This window comes from Cetorhinus maximus, chromosome 19 (assembly GCF_964194155.1).
Source record: "Cetorhinus maximus chromosome 19, sCetMax3.hap1.1, whole genome shotgun sequence".
Lineage (NCBI taxonomy): Eukaryota > Metazoa > Chordata > Chondrichthyes > Lamniformes > Cetorhinidae > Cetorhinus > Cetorhinus maximus.
In genome coordinates, this window is record NC_135897.1 from 49,011,126 (window position 1) to 49,030,572 (window position 19,447).

At 38.9% G+C, this 19,447-nt stretch overlaps 1 protein-coding gene across 3 annotated transcripts in view; it reads right to left on the reverse strand.

The window, feature by feature from the left end:
- Window positions 1–952: 952 nt before the first annotated feature.
- The window catches only part of LOC144693790 (neutral cholesterol ester hydrolase 1-like), a 41,606-nt gene continuing 23,111 nt past the window's right edge, over window positions 953–19,447 (reverse strand). For 2 of the 3 annotated variants that reach the window (XM_078563823.1, XM_078563825.1), the window contains exons 2-5: window positions 12,070–12,295; window positions 7,930–7,999; window positions 6,543–6,714; window positions 953–4,459 (exon numbers count right to left, since the gene is read on the reverse strand). In XM_078563823.1, coding sequence (XP_078419949.1) covers window positions 3,842–4,459; window positions 6,543–6,714; window positions 7,930–7,999; window positions 12,070–12,295 — 1,086 coding nt within the window. In that variant the 3' untranslated portion in view covers window positions 953–3,841. Of the gene's footprint in view, window positions 4,460–6,542; window positions 6,715–7,929; window positions 8,000–12,069; window positions 12,296–18,434; window positions 18,572–19,447 lie in introns of those variants that run through there. The other variant, XM_078563824.1, reaches the window with a different exon arrangement.

Genomic DNA, 19,447 nt, shown 5'->3' on the forward strand with positions numbered 1-19,447 from the left:
CATTGTATTCTGAATTAGGTCATTTCAAGACTCACAATTGGCCCTTCTGGGATAAAAGCCCTTTTTAGAAAGGAAAAAAATTGCATTTTGTCCATTGTCTAGCTATATTTACCCTATCTGATAATTAATAAGTAGAGTTCTGCAGTTTGTTGTTATCACAATTTAAAAACACGTTATTAGATGTCTTTTTATTAAAGTGACATTTTTATAGAAAGGCCCAATGATCATTATGTGTCTGATGTGGGATTAGCTGATTACTCATCTGAGCAGACAGTCTACTTTGAGAGATGGAGATGTATTGTTCCCTGTCTGTTTAAAATAACTTGTCCTCACAGCCCAAGTTACTTGGATTTTTAACTTGTAAATTTTTTTGAGGAGCTCACAAATCATAAATGAAAGTTCACATTTCATCTTTTGATACATATCCAATAGATTTTCACGCAAAAAAGGGTCATACGGACTCAAAATGTTAACTTTCTTTCTCTCTCCACAGATGCTGTCAGACCTGCTGAGTTTTTCCAGCATTTTCTGTTTTTGTTTCAGATTTTTTTTGCGCCATCCTAGTAAAGTGAAGGTATCAGTCCTTTTGATCTCTTACGAGACCTTGGGTTACATAAATAGATGATTTAAAAAAAAACAATTAGTTTGCTTATATTTTTCTGTTATAAGCCATGTTCTTGTCAATAATTTATAAAGTTATATGCTAGGTCAAAATTTGAATTTATATTATTTTCAAATAACAGGCAAATTGCAATTATATCTTTGTTCATATACAACTGAAACATAAATGGTGTAAGAACAGACACTGATTTCCATATTTTATATATATACTTATATATATATATTTCAAACAATTATTTTAACATTTTTTCCTGGCGGTTATACCAAACGACACCTTTCATTACTGCATGAATAGTTCTGTTCAGCACTGTGATCCAGAGTGTTACTATCACAGGCACTAGTTGGTACAAATGTAAACAATATAACAAACAGATAATAAGCCACTATGTATGTAAAGAAATCTATACATTTTTCATACTGATTCTAACATTTTTCTTCTTCCATCCCAACTTGCCAACTTTAGCACCCTCTAAAGTTGTTTTACAGTTGCCCACTTGTTTGACTGGCTGATTGTTATTTTTACTATTTTACTAGTCCATAAATTACATTTCCAAAAATGTTCTCTCATCTAAAAGGGAACAAGTGATAAAACTAAGGCATTCTGAACAAAGTTTAGGTCTAATTTAGGGCTTTACCACAGCTAGGGTTATTTTGGCAAAAGCTTAAGTGCTAAAACAATCACTGATGTTATTTTAAAAATATGAACAAATTTGTAATTGGTAACCGTATACTGATGTGTAATTAAAGTGAAAATTAAAAGTTAGTTTTGATCCTGAGCTCTACAAGTCAAGGAAGCTTCTACAATTGACCTTAGTCAAATATAATCAAATCATCTAGAATTCCCACTCCTAATCACTATCAAGTGACTCCTAGATACCAATGAGCATCAGGTGAGGTAAGGATCCAAACTTGACTGCGCTGTCAACACAGTCTACGCTCACATGAAGAGTTCAAGTAGGATATCACAGGGCTTTTGAAACCACAGAAGTCACTGCTTTCAGGTGAGAAAAAGATATGGCAGGGGGAAGGGAGATTGTCCGGGGGAGACGGGGTGGGGAGGAGGAGGAGAAAAGAGGGAGAACTTAAAAAGGAGTTAGTCACGGTAGCAGCAAATGAAAAAAAAACTTTCTATCTACAAGTTTTCAGGAACAATAATTAATTGTAGCACTGACGTTGACTATTCAGCGATCTTATGTGTGGTCATGAGGCACAAACGCCACCATTATCACAGGGGCATCCATCAACACCAGGGCACCCCTCTGAAGACCCCATTCCCTTGAAGCCCTGCAGGGAGGCTGCCAGGTTTCATACCAAAGCACTTGGGAGTATTAAATTATATTTTCCTAAGCAATTGACAATATAAAAATCTTCCAAAACAACAAATTAATTGATCATTTTTTGAGATAGCATTTCAGCATGACCAGCAAAATATTACAGAAAATTTAAAATTAAAACCAGCAAAATACTGTAAAAAACCACACAAAACATCGTTAAATATACAGCCTTTTGTATAACTAGTTTCAAACTAAATAAAAATCATTCTGAATACTGTAATATAGTGTAGTCCTGATAAGATCAATTTCAGCGTTGCCAACAAAAAAGTTCTATGAAACTTAAAATAAAGGATAATGAACATGCAAAAATAATTGCAAGACAAATCTCATCAGATGGTTTAGGTGACAAAAACAAAACAGTTGACTTTCAGTAGTTTTAAGGTCAGCTGAAACAAAGTGAGATTAGTACTTTCAGGTTACTCAGTTTTTGGGGGAGGTTGTTTTTTTTAAACTTCCAGCTATGTCATTTTTAAAAATAAACTACAGCATTTATTACTTAAATTTGTGGTGATTCCACGATGAGCATTAATCGTTGATGAAGATTTCTTCACGTGCTAAAGTTAGCATGTAAATGAGATGCTAAGCAGTCCCATTTTATCATTATGCAAAACCTTACCAATAGCTAACAGCTATTTCTTCCTAAATTACACCTTTGTCTTTATACAGATTTATTGTAGCATAGAGAATGCACATTAAAATTTTTATCAAGCCTAACAAGATAGCTTCAGTAATTCTATAACACAAATTTGCATTGGATTGTTGCATTGCATAAATATGTAGGTCTTCAAAAGTACAGTTTGCAATGAGCAACAATTTCTATTGCAACTTCCCAATCTCTGACCAAAAGGTTCACAAATTTTTGTTAGTCGGTTTATACAGTTACTCATGATCTTGCTTCCCACAAAGTTGGTAGATGGCAATGCAAATATCATGGCACCATGGAACTATCTTCATAATGTTCAAGAATCACTCCTATTCCAGCATCAACTTACCGGACAGACCTGGCAAATGTATTTTCTAACAAACATTTGGATCATTTGACTATACAGATTGTTAACTCAGCAGATGATCTATTTTGATAATTGAAAAAAAATGTATGCAAGTTTACTGTAATCCATAACTTTTATCAGTAGCTATTCAATGTAACTGGTGGTCTTTGTACCCAAAACCTGTTACTGAAAGTACTCTAATTGAATAGATTTTTATTATTAGCATGTGTTAAGTTTCAGGTTTTTAAAAAGAACTGTCTTAATGTTTTTTTTGATTCCCATCAAATTTGAACTTGTGGGAGTTCTACTGCAGTCCCAGGAGTTTTACATAACTACACAGGTTTGATTCTTTTATATTCATTCAAGTGCACACATGATAAATTTCTAGACTGTCACTGACTGCAAATAACCTTTATATATTTTAAATGATTCATTTTGCCAAAAAGGCAGATTCTATCAATGACAGTGAAGATTATCGCAAAACACATTGCTGACCTAATGAAGATTTCTTCATATGCTAAGGTTAGCATGTAAATGAGATGCTAAGCAATACCACTTTTTGATCATTATGCAAAACCATACTAATAGCTAACACAGCTATTTCTTCCTAAATTACACTTTTGTTTTTATACAGATTTATTGTAGTAGAGAGAATGCACATTAAAATTTTTATCAAGCCTAATAAGATAGCTTCAGTAATTCTATAACACAAATTTGCATTGGATTGTTGCATTGCATAAATTTTTTATCAAGCCTAACAAGATAGCTTCAGTAATTCTATAACATAAATTTGCATTGGATTGTTGCATTGCATAAATATGTAGTAGGTCTTTTTCAAAAGTACAGTTTGCATGAGCAACATTTTCTATTACCACTTCCCAAACCCTGACAAAAGGTTCACAAATTTTTGTCTAGCCAGTTTATATAGTTACTCATGATCTTGCTTCCCACATCAAAGTTGGTAGGTGGCAATGCAAATATCATGGCACCGTGGAATCCATCTTCATAATGGTCAAGAGTCACTTCTATTCCAGCATCTTCTAAGCGCTTTGCATACATTATTCCATCATCTCTTAGAACATCATGTTCACAGGTCAGAATGTAGGCTCTTGGTAACAACTGCAGGATTTCTTTATCTGCAATTAGTGGAGCTGCTCTTGGGTCCAGTAATGCTGGCAACTCCTTTATAACCTGTGGACTTCCCATTACCTGGATGACAGGTTTGTAGTTTTTTATAAACGATTGTGGTAGAAGGTTTGTCCAGTTTAAGCGATCTCGGATAGAACTCAGCTGACTTAGGTTTGAAGCTGTGTGGTTGTTGACCAACATTGCCTGGACAAAGCTTGGGTCCCCATTCAGGTACTCCAGCCAGAAACGGGCCATGACCTGTTTGTACAAGATAGGTGCAGCCATATTCTGTTGGTAGGAAGGAGTATTGAAGTCAAGAGCCTGAAGTACTGGGTATATAAGAGCTTGAAGCTTGAGTCGGGTGTTGATGCTTCTGTCCATAACAAGCTATAAAACAAAAACAGAAGGATTATTTTTTGATGCTTTGAGCATTTTTGAGGGACTTGGATGCTACCAGAGTTTTCAGTCACATTACAATGTTTGCAGTAATTCAAGAGATACCAATGTTTTCTCAGAAATTATTCTCATTCGCCTTTGATAGTAGTATTGCTTAAATAATTTGGAAAATATACACAATACTGTTAACTGGTAGAATTTATACAACACTTAACTAAAGTCATGTTGTATGCATAGAAAATGGGCAGATGAATCAATATATCTAGAAAAGAGAGAAAGACTTGCATTTATATAATGTCTTTCACCACCTCAGAACATCCGAAAGTTCTTTACAGCCAATGAAGTCCTTTTGAAGTGTAGCCACTGCTATGATATAGGATCCCACAAACAAATGTGATAATGGCCAAAACAAAAACAGAATTACCTGGAAAAACTCAGCAGGTCTGGCAGCATCGGTGGAGAAGAAAACAGTTGACGTTGCGAGTCCTCATGACCCTTCGGCATTTTTATCTCATGACCCTTTTTATCTCTGTGATAATGGCCAGATGATTTTTTTTTTTAGCAACGTTGATTTAGTGATGGACATTAGCCAGGACACCAGGGATAAGTGTTACACTCTTTGAATGATAACATTGACATCTTTCAAGTCTGAGAGCAGACAGGGCTTTGGTGTAACAAAAACAAAAGTTCTGTCCTGATGAAAGGTCACTGAGCTGAAACATTGGCCAGGATTGCCCAGTCGGCGAGTGGGGTGCGTAAAATGACGCAGGATGACATCAGGCGGAACTCCCAACGTCACCCCGCCCCATTTAAATTTTCAGCTAGGCGGGGACTCAGCAGAATCAGTTGTGCACCCGCCGACCTGTCAATGGCCAATTGAGGCCATTGACAAAGCCGTTAAACTAATTAATGGACCTGCCCGTCCAACCTTAAGGTTGGGAGGCAGGCCAGGAGCCCTGGCGGGCATTGGATAAAGCATGAAACCTCATCCACGGGTGGGATGAGGTTTCATGTAGGTTCTAAAAAAATGTAATTAAAGTGTATTTAAAAGTGATGGACGTGTCCCAACTCATGTGCATGAGGGACATGCCAGGAAATTTTTTTTTTCTATTTTTCAGATTTTTTATTGTAGAGCCGATCTCCCTGAGGCAGCACTTAGCCTCAGGGAGATGAGTGTGCTCTTTCGCGCGCATGCACAAAAGAGCGCACTCTCGGCTCAGGGAATCCCTCCCTCGCCCACACAGGAAGCGCATAGCGCTTCCTTGCAGACGTCATGCTAAGCGGGCCTTAATTGGCCTGCCCACATAAAATGGTGGTGCACCCCCAATCGGGGGCACCAATTGGAGGTGCGCTTCCACGCACCCGCTCCTAAACCTCCCCCCCAAAGTTGGGGGGAAATTCTGCCCATTAACTCTGTTTCTCACTCTATAGATGCTGCCAGACCTGTTATGGATTTCCAACATTTTCTGTTTCAAATTATCCTTTTAACATTTCATCCAAAAGCTAGCACCTCTGGCAATGCAGCACCCGCTCAGTACAGCGCTTAGGTTTCAGCTGAGATTTTTGTGCTCAAGTGAAGTGGGACTTGAATCCAGAACCTTCTAATTCAGAGACTAGAGCGCTACCAACTGAGCTATGGATGACAGATCAAATAATGACACTCAAGTCATAATTGAGTTGTTATCTGCTATAGCATTGAAGTTCCTTTATAAAAAATCCACAAGTTGCCTTTTCAAAGTTGTAAACGATTATTCTATTTTAACGTTATAACAACACTCTGGCCTTGAACACCAGTGCAGCATATTTGGGATAAACAATTAGCATTTGTTTACATTTCAAAAATTCTCCAGTTTTGCACAGTTTTCTTCAAATGTATATTCATTGTTATACATGTTGAGTTGCTTTCTCCTTCAGTATTAAGTGCACCTGCACGTTCCACAAAAATGGATTTGTTCCAATTCTAAGTTTAAAATCACAACAATGAGAGGAATCATGCTAATTAGTGAGAGGTCATCAGCTAATATTTTGTTAAAATTATCATATAGTTTGTCCAATCCACAATGAGAGGTATTACCTGCTGAGTTACAGCAGCAGCCAAGTTTCCTCCAGCACTGTCTCCAGAAACTGCAATTCGATTTGGATCCACTGAGTATTGGGATAAAATCTCAGGCTGTAGGAAATACTTGGTAGCACTATAAGCATCATTAATCTGCTCAGGAAAATGAACCTCTGGGACAAGACGATATCTAAATTCAAGGGCACACAATGTAATTAACTTCAATAAGACTCAACTTGTGAAGTTCAACTTGATATAATACTTTTCTGAGTCATGCTGTACTAAGAAAAATGCAATTCTACATTAAATAAACATTTAATTCGAATATTCAAAATGTTAAATCCAATTTAAGAAAAAAAATTGTCTATAGTGATCATTACGCAATGTCAACCATAAATATCTGTAAATTTTCTCCTTTGGACATCTGTTATTTGCTTCTTCCTCAGTGGTAAGTTTCTGAGAGAGAGAGATATTGGATCTTGTTGCACCTATTTTACAGGTAGGGTATGGGTGAAAACAGGTCCAAATTTATGGGCCTTGTACAGGCTTACTGACTGTTTAAAGGATCCCTCTCAGAAATTGGTCTGTGTATTGATGAAAAAGAAGACATGTCTAAGCTATTCATCTTGCACTCATCAGGACACTCAAGAATACCAGAATAAGGGAGGAAAGAACAATTTATACTTTGTGAAAAGTGTGCTGATTGGTTGGCAAGTGGCATTGCCATGGAGAATGCACTGCTGATGGTGACTGACAGTTAAATTTCAAACAATGCTTGACAGTTAATTTAAATTGGTCTGCGTTGAGTAGAGCAGGCGTCAGTTATGCTTTGATCAGGATTTCCTGTTCTTGCTGTGGCCGAACCAGAGGTCCTTAAAGAATTAATACCACTTGCCCCAATACTCACTGACAATACACCAAAAATCATATGGAAATTCTCCCTCATACTCCATTAGCATTGATAAATAAGTTCTTTTTGAAATGAAAACTCAACATCTGTCTGTTGGTTTCCTGAACCAGAGGTGGCATACAGCCAAGAACAAAGGGCCAAGGCTCACAAGTCAATCCTTGATCAGACAGTCCAAGTGCAAATAAATCTTATCAATGCAATGTTGCATCCAGCCACAAGTAAACCTCTTAGCATTGTTTCATTTTTGGCTACAACATGAAAAAATTGCAGTTGTTAGAGGAAACAGATTCCCTTCCATGAGGGTGAAAATACTGAAGTAGAAACCAGATGGAACCTAATCACAAAGTAACTTTTAATTCTGATTTTGACAGTATACATTATTCAAGATAACAGATACCCAATTAACCAACCCTGAGTTTTCTGCAACCGACCTACAAAATTATCCTAAAAATGCATCAAACAAGAGAATAACGCTGTTAGTTTGCAGTTACTCACTCAATGGAGACAAGAACAGCATTCATATCTTTTGCCATCTTCCGACAAAGGTGGTCATATGATCGCATTTCTGAATAAACAAGGCAAAAAACAGCATTCTTTGCAGTCAGGTGTATTTTAATGAAGCTGCCCAAATTTTCTGGTCAATGCTTATTAAGGGTTGGAGGCCATTATGGCTTTGGCTTTCTGGAACAGATGCTACAGCAAGCCTCAGAGACCTGAAGCAGGAGGGAGAGGCAATCACTGAGCTACCTGTGGAAATGTTTTCTTTAGTTCAAAACTTTGTTTTAGTTGTTGGAACCTGTGCACATGGCCATGCTCCGTCAATACTTGAATGATTCCTGTTCTACTAAGTTCCAAGTTCCCTCCACCTACCTTGGAATATCAGTGTCAAAGCTGAAATAGCAGGGACCCTGTTGATCAAGCCCATAGCCCTGCTTTGTTCTGGGAATGGATGAAGAATTTGAGGCAGATTTCTGAGCGTAAGAGCATTGACGCCTATAAAATATATTTTTTCTATTTATATCCAGAGGAAGCCTGCTCTGGATACAAGTTTGGCACACTATTTCCCAGTACAAGTCAGGCCTTTGCATTAAGGGGATAGAATGAAGGGATCCATGAACAACCAAGTTCATGTAAAAAAATTTGTTGACTAACATGCTTTACAAGCTACATGAGATTAATGAAATTTTGGGATATAACAAATTTTGAGATTTATTATTCCTGGCTATTTTGTTCCCTTGAATTTATACATTTAATAAATCCATGAGGCTACTGTAGGAAAATAAATGGCAACTATAAGCTTTAGAGTGGAAAACAAAACATCCTCCACAGCACCAAGAATGAACACGTGAATGATAATACAGAACAAGCACAATAAGATTGCAGTGAAAACAAAATTAAATTTTGTAACTAACATTCCAAACCATTATACACATTTAGAACCTGAATTCTACAATCCAGATCAGTCATACATTCACTCCCACTTATGTGAAGAAAGTACAGTGTGGGTTTGGATGGCACAGGGAGAGGGGCCACTCAATGAACTGCTAACATCAATTCAGCAATAGACAGGCTCGAACGAAAGCTGTCTATTTTCTAAAATGTATTTTGCAGTACATTAGGCATGCAGAACTGCATAACACAACTCTTGGTCACATTCAACCCTGGTGAGTTTGTTATTGCAGGTTTATCTCGGGATTCATTGGGTTCTTACTCTAGGAGAGATCTTGCTGGAGGCAATGGTCTTTTGTTCAAAACATTTATTTACATGCTATTTTCAAAGGTTAAGTAAGACAAAGACACAGATGGAGCTACTCTGCGAGATGCTTCACACTCATCTCCTCTCAATGAGTGACAGCACTGTGACATAGCTACTGAGCATATGCGTAAGGAGCTATCATTGGAGATAACCCTTTATACCTTCCCCGGAGTCTTTATTCCCATACTTATACACGCATTCTCCTACGCCTCCCACCACCGCCCCCCAAAGTCTCTTGTGCTGATGGTGTCAATCTCTGACTGTGTTCTTGGCTCTCTTTGAGGACGTATGCTCTCCAGAATCTTCTCCTTGGAAGACAATGACCTCCTCAGAGATTTCTGCTTCTGGTCCACAGTATAAAGGCGATGAACAGAGATTTTTCTTTTTTTCTCTATTTTCTTTCCCTTCCTCTTAGTATTTTGGGGAAATGTTGGACTGCTGGCTGCTCTTGCTTGAAAGAATGAAGCTCATTCAATTCCTGTGAAAATTTGTACAGCTATAGAGGGTCTACAAACTTCTACCGCTGCAATGAATAAAGTATTATGTAATAAATCATCCATGAACAAATCAGATGGATGAAGGGAAGGACGAAGAATACTCTGAAAAAAAAATAATGTACGTCCTGCTAATACTGTAGGAATTTTTGAAATCTGTAGGTAGTGGTTCAGCTTGCACACTCCTTGGTGTGGGCTTACTCCTCAGTAACCTGGACATCTCTGGAACTTCATCAGAACATATGCCTTCTTCAAAAAGTAAAGCAAGGTTCAGGATCTCCTCCTGCGACAAATCATCAGCATTAATGGCATCTTGGTTATCATCCTCCTTCACTCTTTCCTTAAAGAGCAAATCAAGAATGTCACCTTGCAGCTTTGTCAACTCCACTTCATCCTTGGTGCACCTGTCTCCAACTTCATCTAGCCTCTCCTGGAAGAGAAATGAAAGATCTACGATGCCCTCTTGTGGTCATAGGCATGGAGTTTTGTCTATGAAGCCTGATTCACAGCATTCTGAGTCAACTTGAGTTTCTTGAATTGAGGTTTCTTTAACAGATTTCTCCTTCTGTCTGGTAAATACAAATTTCCTGGAATGGCAGACCATCTTAATATGGCTCAACTTGCCACATTCATGGCACTACATAATTCAGGTAGGGCATTTTTCCCCACTTTTTTTTATTCTTTCATGGGATACGGGCATTGCTGGCAAGGCCAGCATTTATTGCCCATCCCTATTTGCCCTTGAACTGAGTGGCTTCCTGGGCCACTTCAGAGGGCAGTTAAGAGTCAACCACATTACTGTGGGGTCTGGAGTTACATGTAGGTCAGACCAGGGAAAGATGGCAGATTTCCTTCCCTAAAGGGCATTAGTGAACCAGATGGGTTTTTATGACAATCAAGGATAGTTTCATGGTCACCATTACTGTGACTGGCTTTCAATTCCAGATTTAATAATTGAATTTAAATTCCACCAACTGCCGTGGTGGGATGTGAATCCATGTCGTCAGAGCATTAGCCTGGGCCTCTGATTACTAGTCCAGTGCCATTACCACTACACCACCGTTTCCTCTCACAGTGGGCCTGTGGACCTTCCTGCCATAGTGGGGACATTGGAAAATGGTGATTGGCACCTTTTCAGGGTGTTTCTCTGGTTGCTGCCTTGCTATACTTTCAATTTTACAACCAAACAATTGAATGACTTCATTGGGCTATTCTTGGGAAATTTCCTTCGCATCTCTGATAAAAGCCCGATTCTGCGTCTGTTCTTTGGCATGTCTGACCAGTTGTACAGCTTTGCTTAAATTTAAATCTTCCCGAGATTGTAAGAAGTCAGAGAGATTCTCATCTAAATCGCTAAGGACCATTCTTTCTTTGATCAGGTCGTCTTTTAGGTGTTTCATACTCTCAACTTTCAGCTAAGCAGCACAATTTGTTGATGAATGAGTCAATCCCTTCACCCTGTTTTTGACTGCGTTGATTAAATTTCACCCTATCACAATATTTTTAAGACGACTGAAGTAGAAGTCAATGGCTCCAATAACATCCTCGTAGGAAGCTGTCTCTTCGTTCACCCCCTATCTGGCCAGTATATCATCTGTCATGCTCCCAACAGTGTATAACAAAGTGCTAACTTGATCTTTGTTCTCTTTACTTGCGAGAGCAGAGGTAAAGTGCCTTCACCAATTTTGCCATTGCCTAGCCTGTCTGGGGCCTCTAGATTTTGAAAGGATTCTGGTAGGGGCAAAGAAGTAGCCATTTCTCACCCTGGTTCGAGGTTGTCTTTTCCAGCGCTGTTTGTCTTGCCAGTCGCTGGGCTGCCCTCATTATTTGAGTCCTTCACTCACTGCTCTGCAGTGTTGCTGGGTTTCATTTGAGACTTTTGCTGCCGTTTTCTACTGTTCCCCTGAGGGTGTAGTCACTGCTGCCACCATCTGTTATTGTGGCTTTATCTTGAGATTCATTGGCTTTTTACTCTAGAAGAGATCTTGCTGAAAACAGTGGTCTTTTGTTCAAAATATTTATTTACATGCTAACTATTTACAAAGTCTAAAAATAAGACCAAGACATAGCTGGAGCTACTCTCGGAGATGTCTCACACTCATCTCATCTCTCAATGAGTGACATCACTGTGGCATTGTTCCTTACGGACATGCCCAGTAGCTATTAGAGTAAACCCTTTCCTCTACAGTGAGGCTCTGCATCAGTGCAAAATTGGGAATATATTCTTCAAGGTTTACTTTGAAAAGGCATACTTAGAGCAAATAGGCTTCTGTATCTACTTGTCTTTAAACTCTAGCAGCTATACTAAATTAAATGAAAAAATTTGTCATAGGCATTTAACAGGAAGGTTAAGAAATTCACAATTTCTATTCGCACTTCACTTACTTGCACTTCCTAAAGCCCAACCTCCACCATGTATGTAAATAATGCTTCGCTTTAGTTCATCATTAACACTCTTGGGTTCAAACACTCTGACTTGCACTCCATCAAATGATGTGTCTGTCACTTCAACCATTTCACTCGATTGAGGAGCAAGCATTTCAAACATTGTGATAACAAAATTCAGAGCCTTCAGGTGATGACCGAGTCCCAGCTGCTGCACCAGATGACACTGGGGAAACAAATATAATGGAATCTAATCATTAATTGTACCCAAATTTAATCTTTCTGTGCCTCATTTATTTGTGAAGTCAAAAAAATCTAAAACTTCACTTAGAACTAGATATTTTTTATAAACCAACTAGCTGTACATAAAATTATTACAAATATAAATTCAGTACAGGGATTATGCAGCTACTTCACAATAATTCATTAAATGTACAGACTTTGTTTCAACAGGAATGTCCCTAATACAAATTGTAAGTTTTTTTTGTCAGAATCGAGACGGAAAGGCAGAAATGGTTATGTAAACTATGTGGAAACTTAGTTATTTCTTTATAATTCAAATGCCTGAAATCACCTTGTTTTTCTTCACCCTACAGCAATGTGAGGAAGGATATTTATAACTTTAATCTGGCCTGCTCACAATATGAGGATAGGTACCAATCTTGATTTTAATAAACATTGGAATCTGAGGAAGATTTGTTCACAGGTCAATACATAAAATTTTACTTGTTTAATAGCCTCCCAACAGGTCTCTGATTGGGCTCAGTGTCCATTATAAAGTAAATAGTTAAATTGAGGGACCATTTAATAAGAAACACAAAATAAACATCTTATTCTAGATCTTCAGGGATTCAGAACACAATGATACAATCCCCAACGTGGATCCCACTACTTCCAGTACATGTCTCACCAGATGCATCTCCACCACCCAATGAAGTCCTGCAGCTTGAAAACTTACACTCTGCGGGGTATCACTGTTGCAGCTTTATACTGATAACCATGTTTGGAGCAGATGAAGACATTATCACCTACGCCACGGCCATGCCACAGTGCTTTGGGTTCTGGCCTCGTTTCCTTCAGGAGCTGTGGGAGGAGTATGCCAGAGCAACTGAAAACTTATAAGCATTTTTTTCAAGCACTTTCTAGTGGCATTTTATTGCCAAAAATAATGGTAGTGGATTTCCATGGGAGTTCTCTCATTCATCCACTATTTTCTGATAAAAGAACCTGAGAACTGTAAAATGAAACAGGATTCCATATGGTTCATTCCCTATCCATTTAATTATGATTTGGTGCAATTTTGTAAACATACTAACCTATTAAATGTAACTATAACATGCATTTATGCATGTATGATATTTTCAAAACTGAAAATGTGACACTAAGCTAGGTGTATAACATGTAATATGAGTAATCTATAAATGGATAACAATCTATCCAATAGGAAGTGAAAGAGAAAGCCTGATAGGTTGTCTGAAAGGTACGTTAACTTTTTTTTTAAAACAATCTCAAAGCTCACCAATTTGAAAGGATGTCAAGTCACCAATTTCTAGGTTTTAGCCAATTATATTTTGAACTAATTCCTAAAAGTCAATTTTGCACAGAGCAAGACAAGCTAGAATTGTCTCCATCTTCCCAGCATTACCCATGCATTTCCCAACAGCTGAGCAGAGATGATCCAGAAACTCACCATGTGGAGAACTACAGGAGAGAACTCAAGTTCCAACATTCTGTGCTATAACTCATTAATGTTTTAACATAGTGTACCACAGATAAATGTCCTATAATTTATAGTGAGTTATAGGGAAAATGTATTTTATAAGTAACCTATAATGCAACCGGAAATTAGATTTGGTAAGTAAAATTCATTGATGGGTCAACCCAAAATAGTTAGCTAGTTATTATATCCTCCTAAAACTTTTGTAACAATATAATTGTTATTACGAAAACATTAACACACACAAAAAAAATGCTATTTGATCTCCTGTTCCCACACTTTGCCTAGTTATACGGATAATACAGTATTCAAATACTAATTGCTTTTTGCAGAGGTAAATACTGATCTTACACTGACCTGGTATGGAATAAACCATCAATTGGTAGTACAGAACTTTACTATTGCTGAAAAGAGAAACATGTTGCCGAAGCTTTTCGTCTTGCAATCATCAGGACAATTGCAACAATGCGAAATTTCAAACGATCACAACAATTTATACTACAGGAGTAAAAGGGGTGATAACTGGCTGGCAAATCTATTCTGATTGGCCAAGGTGTTGTCATGGAGAAAACAACAGGGAACTATAGGCTTCCCATGCTTCCCGGCAATTTGAAAAGGGTGCAAGGCTCAAACATATTGCTTTTAGTATAAATTGTTGTGATCATTTGCATGTATCCTGATGAGTTCAAGGTGAAAAGCTTTGTTTTGGAATACTACAGCTAGAGAAGGTTAAGTTACATACTGTGAAACCTATCAATTCCAGACACCTAAGGAACTTGAATTTCAAAATGGTCTTTATTTGTACATATTCCAGGATTGACTGGATCTCTCGCAGCATTCCTTCTTATTCTTGCTCTCACCTGGGATTATGCCTAATTCTGGATCCCTACCAATGGGATGGGATTTCAGTTCATTTTTTGTTTGTTGAAATTTCTCAGTTCATTACCATCCTAAGGCCCTTTTACACTGACGGAAGGAAGGTCCCTTTACACTGAGGGAAGGATGTTCTGATTTTGGAATCTGCACCATTGGCATCCTGCACTGTTATGCAAAAAGTTCCAATAGCAGGAAATCACACATAAGCATGTGAACAGAGGAAACCAAACACTACAACTCTGGAGGGGAGAGTCAGCTACTCCCTGCTGCTGGCAATCTTTGCTGTAACCATCAGATCCTTTTATATTCTTCCTTTTCAGATATTTAACCCTTTCTCTTTCATATTAAATATTAGTCTCTACCTCAATAACCACATGTAGTGAAGGATCTCAAGCTGTAATAGCCCTTAGTTTAATAACCTTCCTCCTCCCTGCTTGGTTCTTCCACTCCACATGGTTACAGCTCTCTGTGGTGCTGGTCAAGTGATGTCACAGAGCAAGGGAACACAGCAGTGGTAAATTTAATGTCTTGATTTACATAGTGATCATTGCAAAGTGTCCTGGAGACCCATACCTGACTTTGAGAGAGCACTGACCATTCCAGTGCAGTTTCAGGTTTTTATGGAAAGGGGAGTTCTCTATCCAGCATCCACAGCCTTTAGCCCTGGGATAGAGTTGTACAAGCACGTTAGTGCAAAAGACAAGGCTGAAGCATTTGCAAACATCTTCAGCTAGAACTGCGGGGTGGATGATCCAACTTGGCCTCCCCCCACTCCCTCCCACCCCAAGGTCCCCAGTATCACAGATGCCAGTCTTCAACCAACTGGATTCAATTCATGTGATACCAAGAAATGGCTGAAGTTACTGGATACTGCAAAAGCTATGGGCCCTGACAACATTCCGACAACAGTAGTGAAGACTTGTGCTCCAGAGCTAGCTGCGCCCATAGCCAAGCTGTTTCAGTACCCTACAACACTTGCTTCTAACCGACAATGTGGAAAATTGTCCAGGTGTGTCTCATCCACAAAATGTAGGACAAATCAACCCAGCTAATTACCGCTCCATCAGTCTACTCTTGATCATCAGTAAAGTGATGGAAGGTGTCGTCGACAGTGCTGTCAAGCGGCACTTACTCAGGAATAAGCCACTCACTGACGTTCAGTTTTGTTTCTGCTAGGGCCACTCAACTCCTTATCTCATTACAGCCTTGATGCAAACATGGATGAAAGAGCTGAACTCAAGAAGTGATGCGAGAGTGACTGCCCTTGACATCAAGGAAGCATTTGATGGAGTGTGGCATCAAGGAGCCCAAGCAAAACTGAAGTCAATGGGAATCGGGGAAAACTCTCCACTGGTTGGAGTCATACCTAGCGCAAAAGGAAGGTGGTTGTGGTTGTTGGAGGTCAACAATCTTAGTCCCAGGACATCACTGCAGGAATTCTTCTGGGTAGTCTCCTAGGCCCAATCATCTTCAACTGCTTCATCAATGACTGTCCCTCCAACATTAGGTCAGAAGTGAGGATGTTTGCTGATGATTTCACAATATTCAGCACCATATGCCACTCCTCAGATTCTGAAGTCATGTCCATATGCAGCAAGACCTGGACAATGTCAGGCTTGGACTGATAAGTGGCAAGGAACATTCATGCCACAAAAGTGCCGGGCAATGACCATCTCCAATAAGAGAGAATCTAACCATCTTCCCTTGACATTCAGTGGCACTACAATCGCTGAATCCCTCACTAACACATCCTGGGTGTTACAATTGACAAGAAACTGAACTGGACGAGCTATATAAAAACTGTGGCTACTGGAGCAGATCATAGGCTGTGAACTCTGCAGACAGTAACTCACCTCCTGACTCCCAAAGCCTGTCCACCATCTGCATGGCACAAGTCAGGAACGTGATTGAATACTCTCCACTTGCCTGGATGAGTGCAGCTCCAAAAACACAAAAAGCTTGACACCATCCAGGACAACCCATCTCACTTGATTGGCATCCCATCCACCACCTTAAACATTAGTTCCCACCACCACCACCAACATAAAGTGACAGCTGTGCACTACAGCAACTCACCAAGGCTCCTTCAACAACACCTTCCAAACCCACAACTTCTACCAGCTAGAAGGACAAGGGCAGTAGATGCATGGGAACACCACCACCTCAAGTTCCCCACAGGCCACACACCAGCCTGACTTGGAACTGCATCATCTTTCCTTCACTGTCACTGGGTCAAAATCCTAGAACTCCTTAACAACATTGTGGGTGTACCTACATGAACAGCAGCGATTCAAGAATGTGGTTCACCATACCTTCTCAAGGGCAATTACAGATGGACAATAAACACCGTCCTTGCCAGCAATGCCAACTTCCCGTGAATGCATACTCAAAAAGAAGCATTTAAACCCAGAGATGGAGTCGTTTCTCTGGGTAAAGAGATCAATGCCTTTTTTTGGTGCATTGAAGGTTGTCTGTCGTAATTTGCGAGCGTCCATAGTTTCCAGATGCGTCTATTATAATTAATTGTATCTAGTATAATAAAGGGTCTCTCAACCAATGTCTGTTTTTTGCAGGCATCCTTTTATAGAAATTTTACTCTATTCTATTGAACAGTTGTTTAAGTGATATATATGTTAAAAAAACACTTTAGTTTTGTTTGGGAATTCAGGCACACATTAGTCACAAAACAAAACCACCATCTTGTGTTGTTCAGGTCTGTAATGTAATGTATTGTTTGAGATGTATTTGCCACACAGAGGGAAAGTGACTTCTTAATACTGCTCAAGTTTATTTTCTTTTCATTCAACAATTTTTCTTTCAATAGTGAACGATCTTGCTGTAAGTACTTGGGACAATGTTTATATTCAACAGTTTGTGCTGTGCTACTCATAAGGAACATTATACCACAAAACATACATTAAATGTGTGGCCAATCCCAAATGTTTCCATTCTCAACGGGTGAACAAATGCTCAAACATGAGACATTCAGTCCTTATGCAATTGTTTAGCTGCCACAAAGTATAGAAGTCAGCTGACCATTGCTGAATATAGAGGAAAGTTCACCAATGTGTTGTGCAACCTCAAAGCTATGAAACTGTTTGACAAGATTACACAAGGATGCAGATAAAAGGTCAGCCAATTGTTCCCTTTCAATTCTAAGTAACAAAAATAGAAAGTAAGGAAGATAGCAGTAAAATACAAATATCTAAACATCCATTACAGTCAGAACTCGAATAAAAATTTTCCTAGCATATGAAAGATGATCAAACCTCATTCAGAAAGAGCAGTGGTTTTTTTAACAATTCCAGTTACATTTCTATGAAGGTAGAAATCTTCTATTAAAACTATTGGTTTACTAATTCTTCAGTTAATAATTAATTAGGCTCTGAATTGAAATTTTATTTATTTAAATCTTAATCTAAGATCTTAATCACATTTCCTAGGACTCCAGCTACATCTTTAACAAGGTCAAAGTGTGTTATATTTGTGAATGAATGACGTATGTTAGTTCAATCAAACCTTAAAGATGTTTTACTCACACATAAACTGTTAAAAAAAGGAATTTCAGGGCTCGTATTTATAAGTACAAGGATCAGACAAGCTGGGTGATGGAGGAGGTATTTGGTTTCACCGAGTTGTTACTCCTTTTACCCGTGATGCAAAAATCCAGTGAGAGAAAGCAGGACTGGCAGGATGAAGTCCCCACCAAAAATCCATACAGCTCCCCCTATCCTGTGGCCAACATATACCTGGATAATGCAGGTACACTTACCGTACAGGGATGCAAGTCAGATCCATAATGCAATTTTCCAACAATGAATGACTACAAATAGGAATTAGGCAATAGGAAATTCACTCGGTAGTACAGAACTTGAATATTTCTGAAAAGAGACACGTTGCCGAAGCTTTGTCTTGCAAATGCAAGAATGCCAAATTTCAAACGATCACAACAATTTATACTACAGGAAAAAAGGGACACTGATTGGTTGGTAAGCCAACTCTGATTGGCTGAGGCATTGCCATGGCGAAAGCAAAGGGGAATGGGGAACTATAGGCTCCCCAAGCTCCTAGGGAACTCAAAAAAGACTTGAACATATTCCTCTTGCTAGAAGGGACCTGTTCTCCCCAAACAAGTGTAAATGAGCCACGTACTGAGTTTGACTGATTATCTTATGTTGGTTGTGAGTGTAGCTTTTGAAATGGAGTTGTCTAGTTCAGCATGCTAGTTGAAAAATCCACTAAATGGTTTCTCCACTGTGTACCGCAAGCCTACCTTCACTGGTCAATATACATGCTGGCATTCACATAGTTCCAAGCACTATAAGTTTGGCCTTGTCAGCAATCTTGTAAATAGGGCCCATAGCCATTTGCTTGCCTTGCACACTTGACTCAGAAACAGAGTGCATCAAAACTATCCTGTGGCACAATGGCTAGCACTGTTCACTGTGTACTGTGCAAACCTGGAAATGGGCCAAAGGTTGTAACTTTCAGACCTCCATGGCAACATCTTGGCCAATCAGAGTCAGAATAATAACCAATCAGCACTCTTTTCACCTGGAGCTCAATACATTGTTATGATCATTTGAATTTTGGCATTCTTGCATTTGTCCTGAGTGCCAGAAATACTAACATATGAAATAGGGGCAGAAGTAGGCCATTCAGCCCCTCGAGCCTGCTCTGCAATTCAATAAGATCTTGGCTTTTGTTTGTGTTTTGTATTCCACATTCCCACCTATCCCCAATAACTTTTGATTCCCTTACCTAACAAGAATCCATCCAGCTCCA